This window comes from Sapajus apella, unplaced genomic scaffold (assembly GCF_009761245.1).
Source record: "Sapajus apella isolate SASKATOON/1434 unplaced genomic scaffold, GSC_monkey_1.0 scaffold86, whole genome shotgun sequence".
Classification (NCBI taxonomy): domain Eukaryota; kingdom Metazoa; phylum Chordata; class Mammalia; order Primates; family Cebidae; genus Sapajus; species Sapajus apella.
In genome coordinates this window covers 6,925,938-6,937,676 of record NW_022437026.1, presented here as the reverse complement: position 1 = coordinate 6,937,676, position 11,739 = coordinate 6,925,938, and the positions used below count along the sequence as shown (strand labels likewise).

The 11,739-nt window shown below is 49.0% G+C and overlaps 1 protein-coding gene across 2 annotated transcripts in view; it reads left to right on the top strand.

Annotated features, from left to right (window-relative positions):
* Window positions 1–11,739, top strand: part of ANO2 (anoctamin 2) — a 391,299-nt gene that overhangs the window by 314,557 nt on the left and 65,003 nt on the right. For both annotated transcript variants that reach the window (XM_032254535.1, XM_032254534.1), the window contains one exon: window positions 1,275–1,470. In XM_032254535.1, the coding sequence (XP_032110426.1) occupies window positions 1,275–1,470 (196 nt within the window). The remainder of the gene's footprint in view (window positions 1–1,274; window positions 1,471–11,739) is intronic.

The window sequence follows — 11,739 nt, the reverse complement described above, 5'->3', positions numbered from 1 at the left end:
GTGTGTGTGTGTGTAGTCCAGCTGTGTGTGTGTGTGTGTGTGTGTGTGTGTCTGTGTGTGTGTGTAGTCCAGCACATAGTCCAGCACAGCTCATTTTTTTTTTTTCAGGGGAGACTTCCACCTGCCGTTTTCTCTGGCCACGTTTTCTGTTAGTCCTTTATAGCCAGCGCCCCGTCCCTGTCCCACAGATGAGATAGGACAGGTTCCTTTACAGAAACTAAGAAGGAAGACTTTCGTGAAGAAGTCTTGGCTTGACTGAAGCAAGTTAGAATTTGCTCTGAGCGGGCATGCACCTAGCATTTGTCTGTCCTCCTTGTGTCTGCTCTAAGAGGCTGACTCAGGGCACTTTCTTCTCATAGCATCCTTGTGCTTCCTGGATATGATCCTTCCTTGGCTGTGATGGGGACAGGAAGGGATGTGGGGAAGAAAAAGGGAGAGGGACTGTTGGACGGATCTAGGTCTAGGAGAGGCCCTTATTATTCCTGGTTCTAGAGAGAGGAAATGAGAGGACCTTAGAGGCCATGTGGCTACAAGCCTCTCTCTGGAGCACAGCAGCTAGAGATTTCTGTACCAAATGAGAAATCTGAGTCCTCCACTTCAAGTCACCTGGCAGAAAAATCTTACAGTGCTATTTTGTTCATCCTGAGGACTGAGATTCCTAAAATTTCACTCCCGATGTATTTCCTCTTTTCTCCTTTAAGCAACCTTCCTGCCTCTACTTACCAAGCTGTGACTCATCCCTTCTCAGCTCAGACACCTTCAACGGCTTTCTGTTTCTTCTGATGGAAACTCCATTCTAAATCCCACTTTCTCCACAAACTCTTCCCTGATCACACAGATTTACTTGCTCCCATGGACTTGGAGTTCCTTCAGCAATGACACTGTTCATTTAGCACTTAATACATTCTTGGGCATTATTTACTATCATTTATTTAAAAGGAGTTCATGTTATTTCCATAGAAGATGGAAAGCTCCCTAATGAAAGAAATTGCATCATGTGTGTTGAACACTCCACAGGGTCCAGCGTGTTCATCTTTATTTTGTGTGTGTGTGTGTGTGTGTGTGAGATAAACCATTTGGAATCTGATAAAAACTAAATACATCCTCCCCTGGTAAATGCACCTCCGCTCAGAACTCTGTCTAAAAATTTGTTACCACCGAAAGATTCCAGACTAATAACATCTCATAACAGCAAATGGTACTGTTGGCGGAGCAAATAGTAGGGGCTTACTTTTGTCTGCTGATGTGTACTTCTCTCTGTTTTCCCTCAACAGATTGCTCTGACGTTCTCAATCGTCTTTGGGGTGATTGTGTATCGAATAACAACTGCAGCCGCTCTGTCTCTCAATAAGGCTACACGCTCTAATGTCCGGGTGACAGTGACAGCAACAGCAGTCATCATCAACCTCGTGGTCATCCTCATCCTGGACGAGATCTACGGCGCTGTGGCCAAGTGGCTCACCAAAATTGGTACTGTGCCACCAAACCTTCTGGCTGTCCTAGGCGCTCTTTAAGTCAACGTGTGCAAGGCTTTTGGTGATAATGGCCCAAAATTATTTTAAAAAGGAACAGGGACGAGTTGCTCTGTACGGCACATTTTAATTGGAGGAATGGGCGAGTACAGTGTGTGTGTATTTGTAGGACTGCCAAAGGGCTTTCTCTAAAGGCAGGAATCCTTCCTGAAACATTCTCAATCAAGCCCTCTAGCCTGTGCTTATTGTCTCATGTGACAAGACGCTCACTGTCCCCTAAGGATAAACCGTGGCGTCTGTTCTTTTTAGCCTAACCTAGAAGCAAGGCAGACTCAAGACTTCCTGTTAAAAATTACAGAGCTTTCGCTCGCACTTTCCCAGCAGCATCTATAAAGTTGAGGAAAGCCTCTTGATACTTGAGCCCAAGAGGGTCTTATCGGTCTTATCTATGCCCGTATTGTCAAAGGCCCCAGAAAATCCACACATTCCCCAGGCACTGAGTAGACTTCAAAGAGGCGTATCAGACTTCCCAAGCTTCAAGCCGGTGAGAAAAATGCAATCGCCTCAATATTCAGACGTGTCATTTGAGCTGCAAGCCGCTGTTGCCCGAGCACCAGGTTTTGGCATTCGGCATTCGCGCTTACTGGATGGGGGAGGCTGACAGTCGAGACCCTGTCCCATTGTGTTTATTCTGGGTGGCCTGGATTCATCCTTTCTCTCTCTGAATGTAGGGATTTCCCTCCCTGACTCTAGGGACGAAGAGTCCCAGCTTCTTGTAACCTCATGGGGGGGTTGCATTCATGGTATGTATGATACCTTTAATTCACGGACCCTTGATAGGATAACCACCTCCTCAAGAGCCTTCTCCTGATGACTGGAGAATTCTGGAAAGTTGATCTGTCTATGCCTTTCCCCTGCTTGGCTTCTAGTGTAACAGTACCCATGGTGAGCACTTTCCTTTGACTTCTGTGTTGCTGTCGGCAGCTCACCATCCTCAGGGGCAGCTCCTCTCTTTCCAGCATGTGCATATTTATGAGTGTCATCTGTGTTTCTTCATAAGTTTCTTGAGAAAAATTAGTGGAGCATTTTAAGTCAGCATGTTTAATGATAGACAGGATTCTATGGAAGCACTTTGGAAGAATATCCAACACTCCTGGGGACTCAGGAGGCTTTGGAGGGAGAGGCATTCAACTGGGGAGCTCAGAGATAGGTGAGAGTTGGACAGGCATGAGTATAGGGAGGAGAGCCTGGGCAGGAGGACAGGAAGATTCCTGACAAAGGAAACCAAGTGAGAAATGCGGCACTGAAGGGAGCGATCAGCTCTCAGGGGTCAGGAAAGGCACGCAGGAAAGTGGCACATGAGCCGCTTGGGTGGTTGGGAGCGTGTTGGTGGAGTTAAACACTGTTGGACAGGAGCTGAGCTCAGTGTGTGGGAGAAAGAAAGCATGAAGCATGCTCAGGACGCCAGGGGAGCTCAGCGTCGGGGCTCTGTGTCCAGGACGCATCTAGGGCATGATGGAGTGGGAATCTGGGCCCGTGGAGTCGACCAATACGTGCTTTTTTGTTTTGTTTTGTCTTGTTTTGCTTTTTGATGGAACATCTAAAATGCCAGGCTGAGGACTCCAGTGTTTTTCACAGACCATGGACATTTGCTGGAATTCCCGGGGGCATTCAACAATAAACAGTGTCATCTCCCTGGTCTGATGAGCTGGCTGAGAACTTAGATCAAGGCAAGAGTAGACAAAGCCAAAATATCAGCTGTAAAACTGAGAAAGGCTACATGGGAGGTGGTAGCTTAGGCAGACAGCCAAATAGACATTCTCTCTTCATGGCAGGCAGTGGTGGATGGGCCAGCCCTGTGAACTTAGAACTAGAGGGGCATAGAAGAACACCTGTTTCCTGGAGGCCCTTTGCTTCACCAAGGAAGGGCAGAAAAAGAGGCTAAGCAAGGAGTGGCCAGCATCCTCTACCAGACTCAACAATAAGATAAGCTACTCCCCCTCCTCTCAACCACAAGGAGAAATGGGTAAGCTGGGGGAAGACAAGCTGAGGCATTACAACTAATCACACTCCCACCACATGGAGGAAACATCAGGAGTAGAAATAAATTCCCCTACCCTCTGCATGAGGTCCTGATGTAGCACCACCGAGGATTGTTTTAAGAGCGTGGCATGATGGGAGCTGTTTGCAGCATTACTTAGCAGGGAAATAGGATGTGACAGAATAGGGAGAGGCAGGAGATCCAATGTAAAGGGCATTGCTGAGTGCGTGGGCAGGACGTAGGGAGAAGAGGGACAGGAAGTCAATGGCGATGTAGACCTTTCTTCTTGCTGTTCATTTGTGTTGCCTGATTTCTTGCACTGCTTTAGATAGTGATAAAGAAGGAAGACAAATAGAGTGGGCAACAATAGAAAACTCATTAATAAGTAGTGAGTACTTCCCATGTGCCAGGCGGAGCCTTAACTCTTCTGTTTAAAGTCATAAACAAAACGGGCTGTAACACAGCTTTCACATCATGAAACTAGGTTCCGTTTCTACTGACACAGCCCCCTTGCCCAGAACAAAGCGGCTACCCTGGACTGTCAAATCAATGTCCAGGACTCCATAAGAAAGCCTGTGCCCTGGAAAGGAGAAAAAAATCCTAACAAGTACATTTTGTTCTTTATGAGAGTGATACTCATAAAGTATTTTTAAACTTAAAATTTGTAACCCCATTTCATCTTCACGAAAACTGCATGGCCAGCAAGGGAAGCATTATACCCTTGCTTTACTAAGGGTCAGACTCAGATTCTGCCTCGAAAAAGTGCATCTGTTTTGTGTGAGTTTGATGTCAGTTTCTCGCCGTCTGTACTGAAGTGGTGTGTTTGTTGGGTCTGTCTCAGGAACCCGAGCGGGCATTGTTCTGGGGCGTTGCTCTTGTTTACATTAGCCTGGGTACCTCAGAGGGCTCAGAGAGAAACCGCAGTCTGTGGAAGGACTGCTGAATTTGAGAATCTACTGGAAAGAACCTTTGAGCTCTAGACCTGGCTTCTCCTCCTACCCCGCCTGTGTGGCACTGGGCATCAGGGAACGTTTTTAGACAAAGATTTCCCGACTCCTCCTTTATCATTTTCTTCCTTTTGTTCCCTGGCCATCACCCCTCTCTGGACGGTTTTTCACAGCTTAATACCTATGCTGTTGTCCTCAGCCCCTTTCGGTGGATCTCTAGCTTAGAAATCCCCATCCAGTCAACCTTCCCCGAACAGTGGGTTTGGGGACATTGCACCCCGTCAGCACCCTCAGATAGCTTCTCTTGGCCCTAGGTCAGCTATAGCTAGCATTTGAGGCTCTCAGCCGTTTTCTTCCCACTGTGCTCCTTCACCCCAGCTGACCCACTCAGCTCATGGTCATCCCAGCCTCCCCTGTGTCCCTGCCCCGGCCTTGCTGATGCTGTTGTGACTGCCAAAACAACCTCAGTGACCCTCTTTTAAAGGGCTTCTCGAAGCCTCCTCCGTCACAAACCCTCATCTTCCAGACTCCCCTGGCACACACTCTCTGTTCGTGGGTTCATCCGTCATCTGCTGATGGAGTGCTTGCTCTGTGCCAGGCACAGTTCTAGGGAACACAGCAATGACAAGCAACAAGGTCCCTGTTCACATTGTGCTTACACTGTGGCAAGGGAAAGATGGACGGCGAGCAGGCTCATTCCATAGAATATCAGGGAGGTGTGATGAGATAGGCAGTGGTTTGGAGCTGTGCGTTCTGGAGCAGGTGATCAGGAAGGGTGGATCACGGTGATAACCTTATAGCTGAGACCTGGATGGCAGGAGTGAGCCAGCCACAAAAAGATCTGGAAGAACTCTAGGAAGATGGAACAGCAAAGGCAAAGCCCACAGGTCAAGGCTAAGCTTGGAGTGTCTTATTCACACCATTTATTGGATGCTGATCAGGTACTGTCTGATCTTATTGCATTGCACATACGTGTGTGTTCCCACTAGGCTCTGCTGGCATAATAACTTTGTCTTAAAATCTTGGTTGCATCACAAAAAATCATCTGTGTTCTTGCTCAGCCCACATATCTAGTGCAATCAGGCAGAGGTCTCTGCTGCACACAGTTGCTCAGGGACCCAGACTGATGGGGGCTGCTGTGGACACTGCGTCAGGGAAAGACAGCTGGAGAGTTGACTGGGGCTGTTAAATGCTTCAGACTCCAAGAGTCATCATCATTCATCCCGTCTACTCACAGCTCACTGGCTAGAATCAGCCTAATTATGAAGAACTTGGGAAATGTGTGGAAGTACATGGTCATTCCGTAAGCAGGAAAGGTCTCTGCTACTTGCTCTCAACCAGGCTGCAAGGCTCTTGAGAACAGTGACCCTGTCTTTCATTTATTTTTATTTCCTGCACAGTGCCTGGCCCATGGCAGATCTTAGCACAATTTTATCCATGTAGTTGTTAGTGAAATAAGTCTCTCTCTTCATTCATGCAGGACAAAGAAAATTTTCAAGGAATGCCCACAGGCTAGGTATCTTTTAAGTCACAGGAAAGGCTACAGTGAGCATTTATGTATTCCTTATTTCAACTCTGTCTGCCTGCAGAAGAATGTGATCTTATTGAGATGAATAGACCAGTGCAAAGTTGACACAATGGGATAGTGACTGAAAGACGCACCCAGAGTATCAGAAGACTTGAAATTTTCTTAATGGCAAAGAATACCCACAAAACAGAGATGGCCCCACAAAATAGGAGATCAGCAGTATCTCTGCAGGCAGAGATCCAGTTTCAGGGGTCCCCCAGGCTCCATGGGGACATAAAGCTATGGATAATGCCACCTAATGGAATGAGAAGTGGGCCAGGCTTAAGACTTCCTTTGCCATTCTCACACTGGGTTTAACACTCGCTTGGCTTCCTGCCCCAGACCTCTTGATAGTTGAGGAGGCTGAGTATGTGCTTTGCTCACCAGGTGCAAACAGCTGGTGTCAACGACCCCAATAAGTCCCCAAGTGTTTCCCACAGGGCTGAGTAATGGAAGACCAGTTTCCTGGGAGCATCCCTCACAAGGCTGAGGTGTCAGGCCTGTCTGAGGTCCATTCTTGCTACAAATATATATCACAAAAGGCAGAATTTGTTAATTTCCTTGAGAATGATATCTAATGCCAGCAGCAGTGGCAGATAATAACAGCGATTGTCCCCCCAGCTGCCATAACAATAGTCAGGAGCTGGGATGCAAGGCGTGCCGGAATCTGGAGGCAGCACAGCACTGGTGAAGCAGGACTAAGCTGAACCCTGGGGCGGTGGGAAGGGGGCTTTCTAGGTGAATGCACGGAGCTTTGGAACTGTGTCTGAGAGGGAGTCTGGCTGGCCAAGGCACGGTGTACAGAGTGTTGCCGGCTTTAGCAAGCATCAGTGTTGAAGTTTGAGTACAGCGGGGTGGGAGTCCAGTGGATGGCGGGGACAAGGTTTCTGAGTCCCCAGTGATGTTTTCACTCCAGGAGTGGATTCAGGTCGTGGCTGTAGAGAAAGGGCCCAGGTTCTGGGGGAGGAAACGGGCAAAATCTGGGCCGGTGGCTGGGCCTCTGGACATGCAGGATAGGGCTGCAGCATGGTGGGAGGATAGGGCGTGAGGTCAAGAAAGAGTAATGGAGCTGACTGCTGCAGGACGTGCTCCCATCTCGGGTGGGACCCAGGGTTGTACTGTGCCTTTGAGCCATACATCTGGGAGCAGGAAAACTGTAGGCTCTTAGCATAACCAACATAGGCAATGGTCAGGCTTGGCCTGGAAAGGGGGCCTGTCTGTACTCTAGCTTTGGAGAGTTCTTCAAATAGGAAGCAGGATGGAGGAGGCGCAGCTGATGGGAGGCTTCTAGGCTGAATACTTAAAATGCCGCTGGCTTGCTGCCTCCTTTTCTTCCTGCCTTTTCTTTCAAAACTCTGTGCAGAGTGCTGACTGGTATGTGGGGTGGTGCCCTTCACCCCTTTCTCATCGTCCAGCCTCTCCAAGTCACAGGGTTGGGCTCATGGTAGGTGCTTGAAAAAAGAGTATTAAGTCAAGGTTCTTATGAGAATGTCTGTGCTTGGGAGGTGCTTAGACATTGCTGATAGCCCGCTTCTGAGTGTCACTGCCCCGCATGCCCTGAAGCAGGACCAGGGATGGGAGTGAAAGGAGTGATGGGGAAAGGCCCTGAGTTCTATTGAGTGCCCACTTTATACCAACACTGGCTGGCATACTTTGTCCCACATGATGACAGTAACACTGGGGATGGGTCGTTTCTTTCATTTTACTTATGAGAAGGCTGGAGAGGTTTAGAAACTTGACTGAAGCATGCAGTTAGTGGTGTGCATGAGTGTGTGTTGAAGTACACCCTGCCTACCCTGTATCTCACACAAACGCGCACACACACACACACACACACACACACACACGGCTTACCCTGTACCAAACACTGTTCTAAGCACTTTACATATATCAGCATCTTTAATCCTTACAACAGCCCCAGTGGGGCAGACAGTCTTAACACTCCCACTTAGAGACAGGAAGACTGAGGACGCAGAGCAGAAAATGTGCGGCCCAAGGTCATGGAACTGATCAGTGGTGAGCCTGGCCTCATTGTCCTTGCTGAAACCATGGCATTCCGCTGTCTTTTAATACATAGCTGTCCTTGTTCCCCAGAAAAATTTAAATGTATTGGGAAAGCAAAAGGAAACACCACAAAGGCTCCAGAAGATTTAAAATGGAGTGCACTCACATATGTGAATGACAAGAGGTCCAGTGTGTCTGGGGACGGGGACAGCCGTGTGGGTCAGATGCCCCAGGCAGGGAGGACAGCAGGGAGGCAAGCTCTGAGTGCAGCCCCCTGTCCCACATGCACAGAGAGAGCAGAGCTCCACAGGCTTTGGGGTCCTGCATGCTTTATAAGTTTTAAAAAAAGAAAGACATTTTTTAAAAATTTGAAAGGCCACCAGGAAATTCTTAAAAAAAAAAAAAAATAGATAGGGTCTCACTCTGTTGCCCAGACTGGGATGCGGTGGTATAATCCTAGCTCACAACAGCTTTGAACTCCTGGGCCCAAGCGATCCTCCCACCTCAGCCTCCTGAGTAGCTGGGACGAATGGTGTGTGCCACAGCGTCTGGCTAATTTTTTTTAAAAAAAACTTTTTGTAGAGAAAGGGATCTCATTTTATTTCCCAGGCTGGTCTTGAACTCCTGGGCTCAAGGGATTTTCCTGCCTCAGCCTCCCAAAATGCTGGGACTACTGGTGTGAAGCAGCGTTCCTGACCCTGACCGGGAAGCCTTGAGACTAAACTGCAATTCTAAGCTGCTCTAACAAAAGGCAATATATCATTACTGAGCAGAGAAGAGCGGGAAGAAAGGAAAAGAATGGGGAAAAAATCAGTATCAGATAAAATGGCTGCCGGGGCACAGAACATTCTTTCGAAAAAAATATTTGGGCATGAATGGATGAATCTAATTTTCTAAATGTTCGTAGTGTGTGCGTTTTGGAGCATGAGATGAAAGTGTTGGCTTTATTGGATGCGGTGCTCTGGGATGGGGGGTTCTGCTCTCTGCACTGGAGGCTGATCACAGCCAGAGTCCAGCACAGGACACGGGTGGGCCTGGCCGGCAGGGGCTGGAGGGGAGAGTGGGGCCTTATGCCTTCCTTGGGGGACACCAGGTAGGTGTCATTTGCAGCCTGGCCTGAGAGTTAGGTCTGCTGGTGTGTATGCTCTTCCTGCTTTGCACCCGGATCCTGGCTCTCTGGGTGGCCTCAGGCAGTGGGGGAGAAAGAGCCTCCCAGGGTGTGGCCAGGGGGTATTCTATGATTGTTGGTAGGGGGGCCCTCCACGATGTTGGCTGAAATTATTCTAAACGTTGTCTGGGAAAGAGAGGATGGCAGAAGGCTGTGACTCCTAATCAAACGATGGGAGTATGGTCATAGCCCGAGTTTGTGGAGCACCCCTACCAGTTATATGAGATTATCGTCAGCAGTCCTGCTGCTTAGAACACTTAGCATAACTGGTAAGAGTTTCTTCCCACACATGAGCCGTGACCATGAATGCGTCTCTCATTTCCCTACAGAGACAGAAAGGCCTCTGACTTTCAGCCCAGGGTCCCCCTCTATTCTTCCATCAAAGCCTCGTGAACCATATTGTAGAGCACAGGAGACCTTGGAGCACTCATCTCTCCTGTTAGCAAGAAGTGCAATATCTTCCTCTCCCTCTCTTTGGATTTTCTAGGAGACCAGGGACTGAAACATTCGGAAGAGAAGGAAGGGCTATGGTGCTCCTCCTCTGTTTGCACCTTTCGCCTCAGATCCCCTCTCCATCTCACTAGGGAATTGGAATGCTTTCCTGTGCCTCTCCCTGGTCCTCCCACACCTCTGGAGAAACTGCATCTCTTCCTAACTGCAGCTCTTGCAGGATGAGTTCTCCCTCTTGGTTCGTCTTGGGCATCAGCCATGCCGTTTCCTCTCCTTGTCTCTTCACTGCTGTGAGTAAGCTTCCTGAGAGTTACTTCCTTTGAACCACCTAAGGGGAATTGTTTCCCGCTGCAATCCTGAGTGGTAGAGAGGTCAGGCCAACGTCCGAAGCTAAACAGGGAGTTGCCTGCGTAGAACCTGCCCTCACTCCTCGGGTCTCACTGCCACATCGCTGCTGGACATTGGCCCCACCCCTCTGATGGGAGAGGCTGGACTGCTGCTGCGCTGGCCCCTCCTTACGCCAGGCCTGGACAGCACGGGCTCATCGAGGGAGGAAACTCTTCTCCTTTAGGGTGGGCTCAGTCTAGGGACTGCAGCTGTCAGGGTTTCCTGTTTCTAGGACACATGTGTTACCTCCACCCTCATCTCCTGGATGCCATCCGACACATAGACCCAGAGCAAGGGCCTCTAGTCTCCCTGGGAGTCCACTCTGGAAGCCCTCAGCTTGCCGCCTTAAATCTTCAAAATGCAACAGGTCCTACTATTGCCTATTTCACTTCCCTGGCCCTCAGTGATTCCTAGGGACCTCATCACCCCAGGTGATGCCAAAATGCACCCTCCACCCTTGTAAGCTCTGTAGAAGATTTTAAGCTAACTTGCTTCCATCTCTTTCAGTAAAGAAGTGGAAACAAATGTACAAATCTCTGATGGAGCGCCTTGCTGTGCCATCATAATAAGAGCAAATCTTTGAGCCTTTACGCCATGCTTGGTGCTTTCCATACTGTATTTCCCAACAAATGTTGAAGGAAGGTCCCATTTTATGAAGTAGGACACTGAAGCTCAGAAAGATAAATTCCCTTATCTGGGGACTCTTGGACAGAAAGGTCTCTGACTTCCAGCCCAGGGACCCCCCCTATTCTTCTATCAAAGCCTCGTGAATCATATTGTAGAGCACAGAAGACCAGAAGTGGGAAGGACCCAGGAAATCACCCAATCCAACTTTGACATTGAGACTTGAACTTGCTTGAGGTGCTGACTCCTCCAAGATGGCTGGGACTTTGAAGAATGGTTCTCTGTTCATACAATGTTCTAATGACCATGGGTCATGAGTCAGGGTTTAGGGGTTTTGGGTTTATGGGAGGTAGAATCACAGGGGCCAAGGAGAACACAGGGACTAAAAATGTAATGTGTCCAACTTTGAGCACTTAATTTTCCCCCCAAACCTGGTGCCTTTCACCCATTTCTTCCCATCTCAGAAAATGGCACCAGCAGCCACCCAAATGCTCACTTCAAAGCCCAAGCACCATCCTGTCTCTCTCTCACTCTCTCTCTCTCTCTCTCTCTCTCTCTGTCCCTGGCACTGTTGCTCCCTGGAGCAAGCTCTCTCACTCCTAGGATCCAGTCTGCTTGTAAGTATTGTTCATTCTACGTTCAAACATAGCCCAGATCTGACCACTTCTCAAGTTCTATCCTCATATTGCCTGGCTTGTGCCTGGAAGACACACTCACAATTTGTCTCTGCTCCCACTTCTGCCCCCCAACTGCACTCCACCCCCCCCACCTACAGTTCACTTTCTGTGATTTTCTAAAAATGTCATTTCATCACATCCCTTCTCTGCTTCCCATTGTACTTCCCGTGGCTCACAGCGCCCCACATTGACTCTCCCGCCTCCCTCTCCAATCCCCCATCCCAGTACTTACTTCCACCTGGCTCAGGAGGCTCCGGCTCTGTGGACCAGCCTGTTCCTTGCACAGCCTTGGGGCTCTCCATCAGGACTTTGCCCAGGCTGCTGCCTCTTCCTGGCGCTCTCTTCAGCCCCTGGGGTTTGGTTCCTCCTTACCCTGAAGGTCTCAGCTTAGAGGTCACCTTC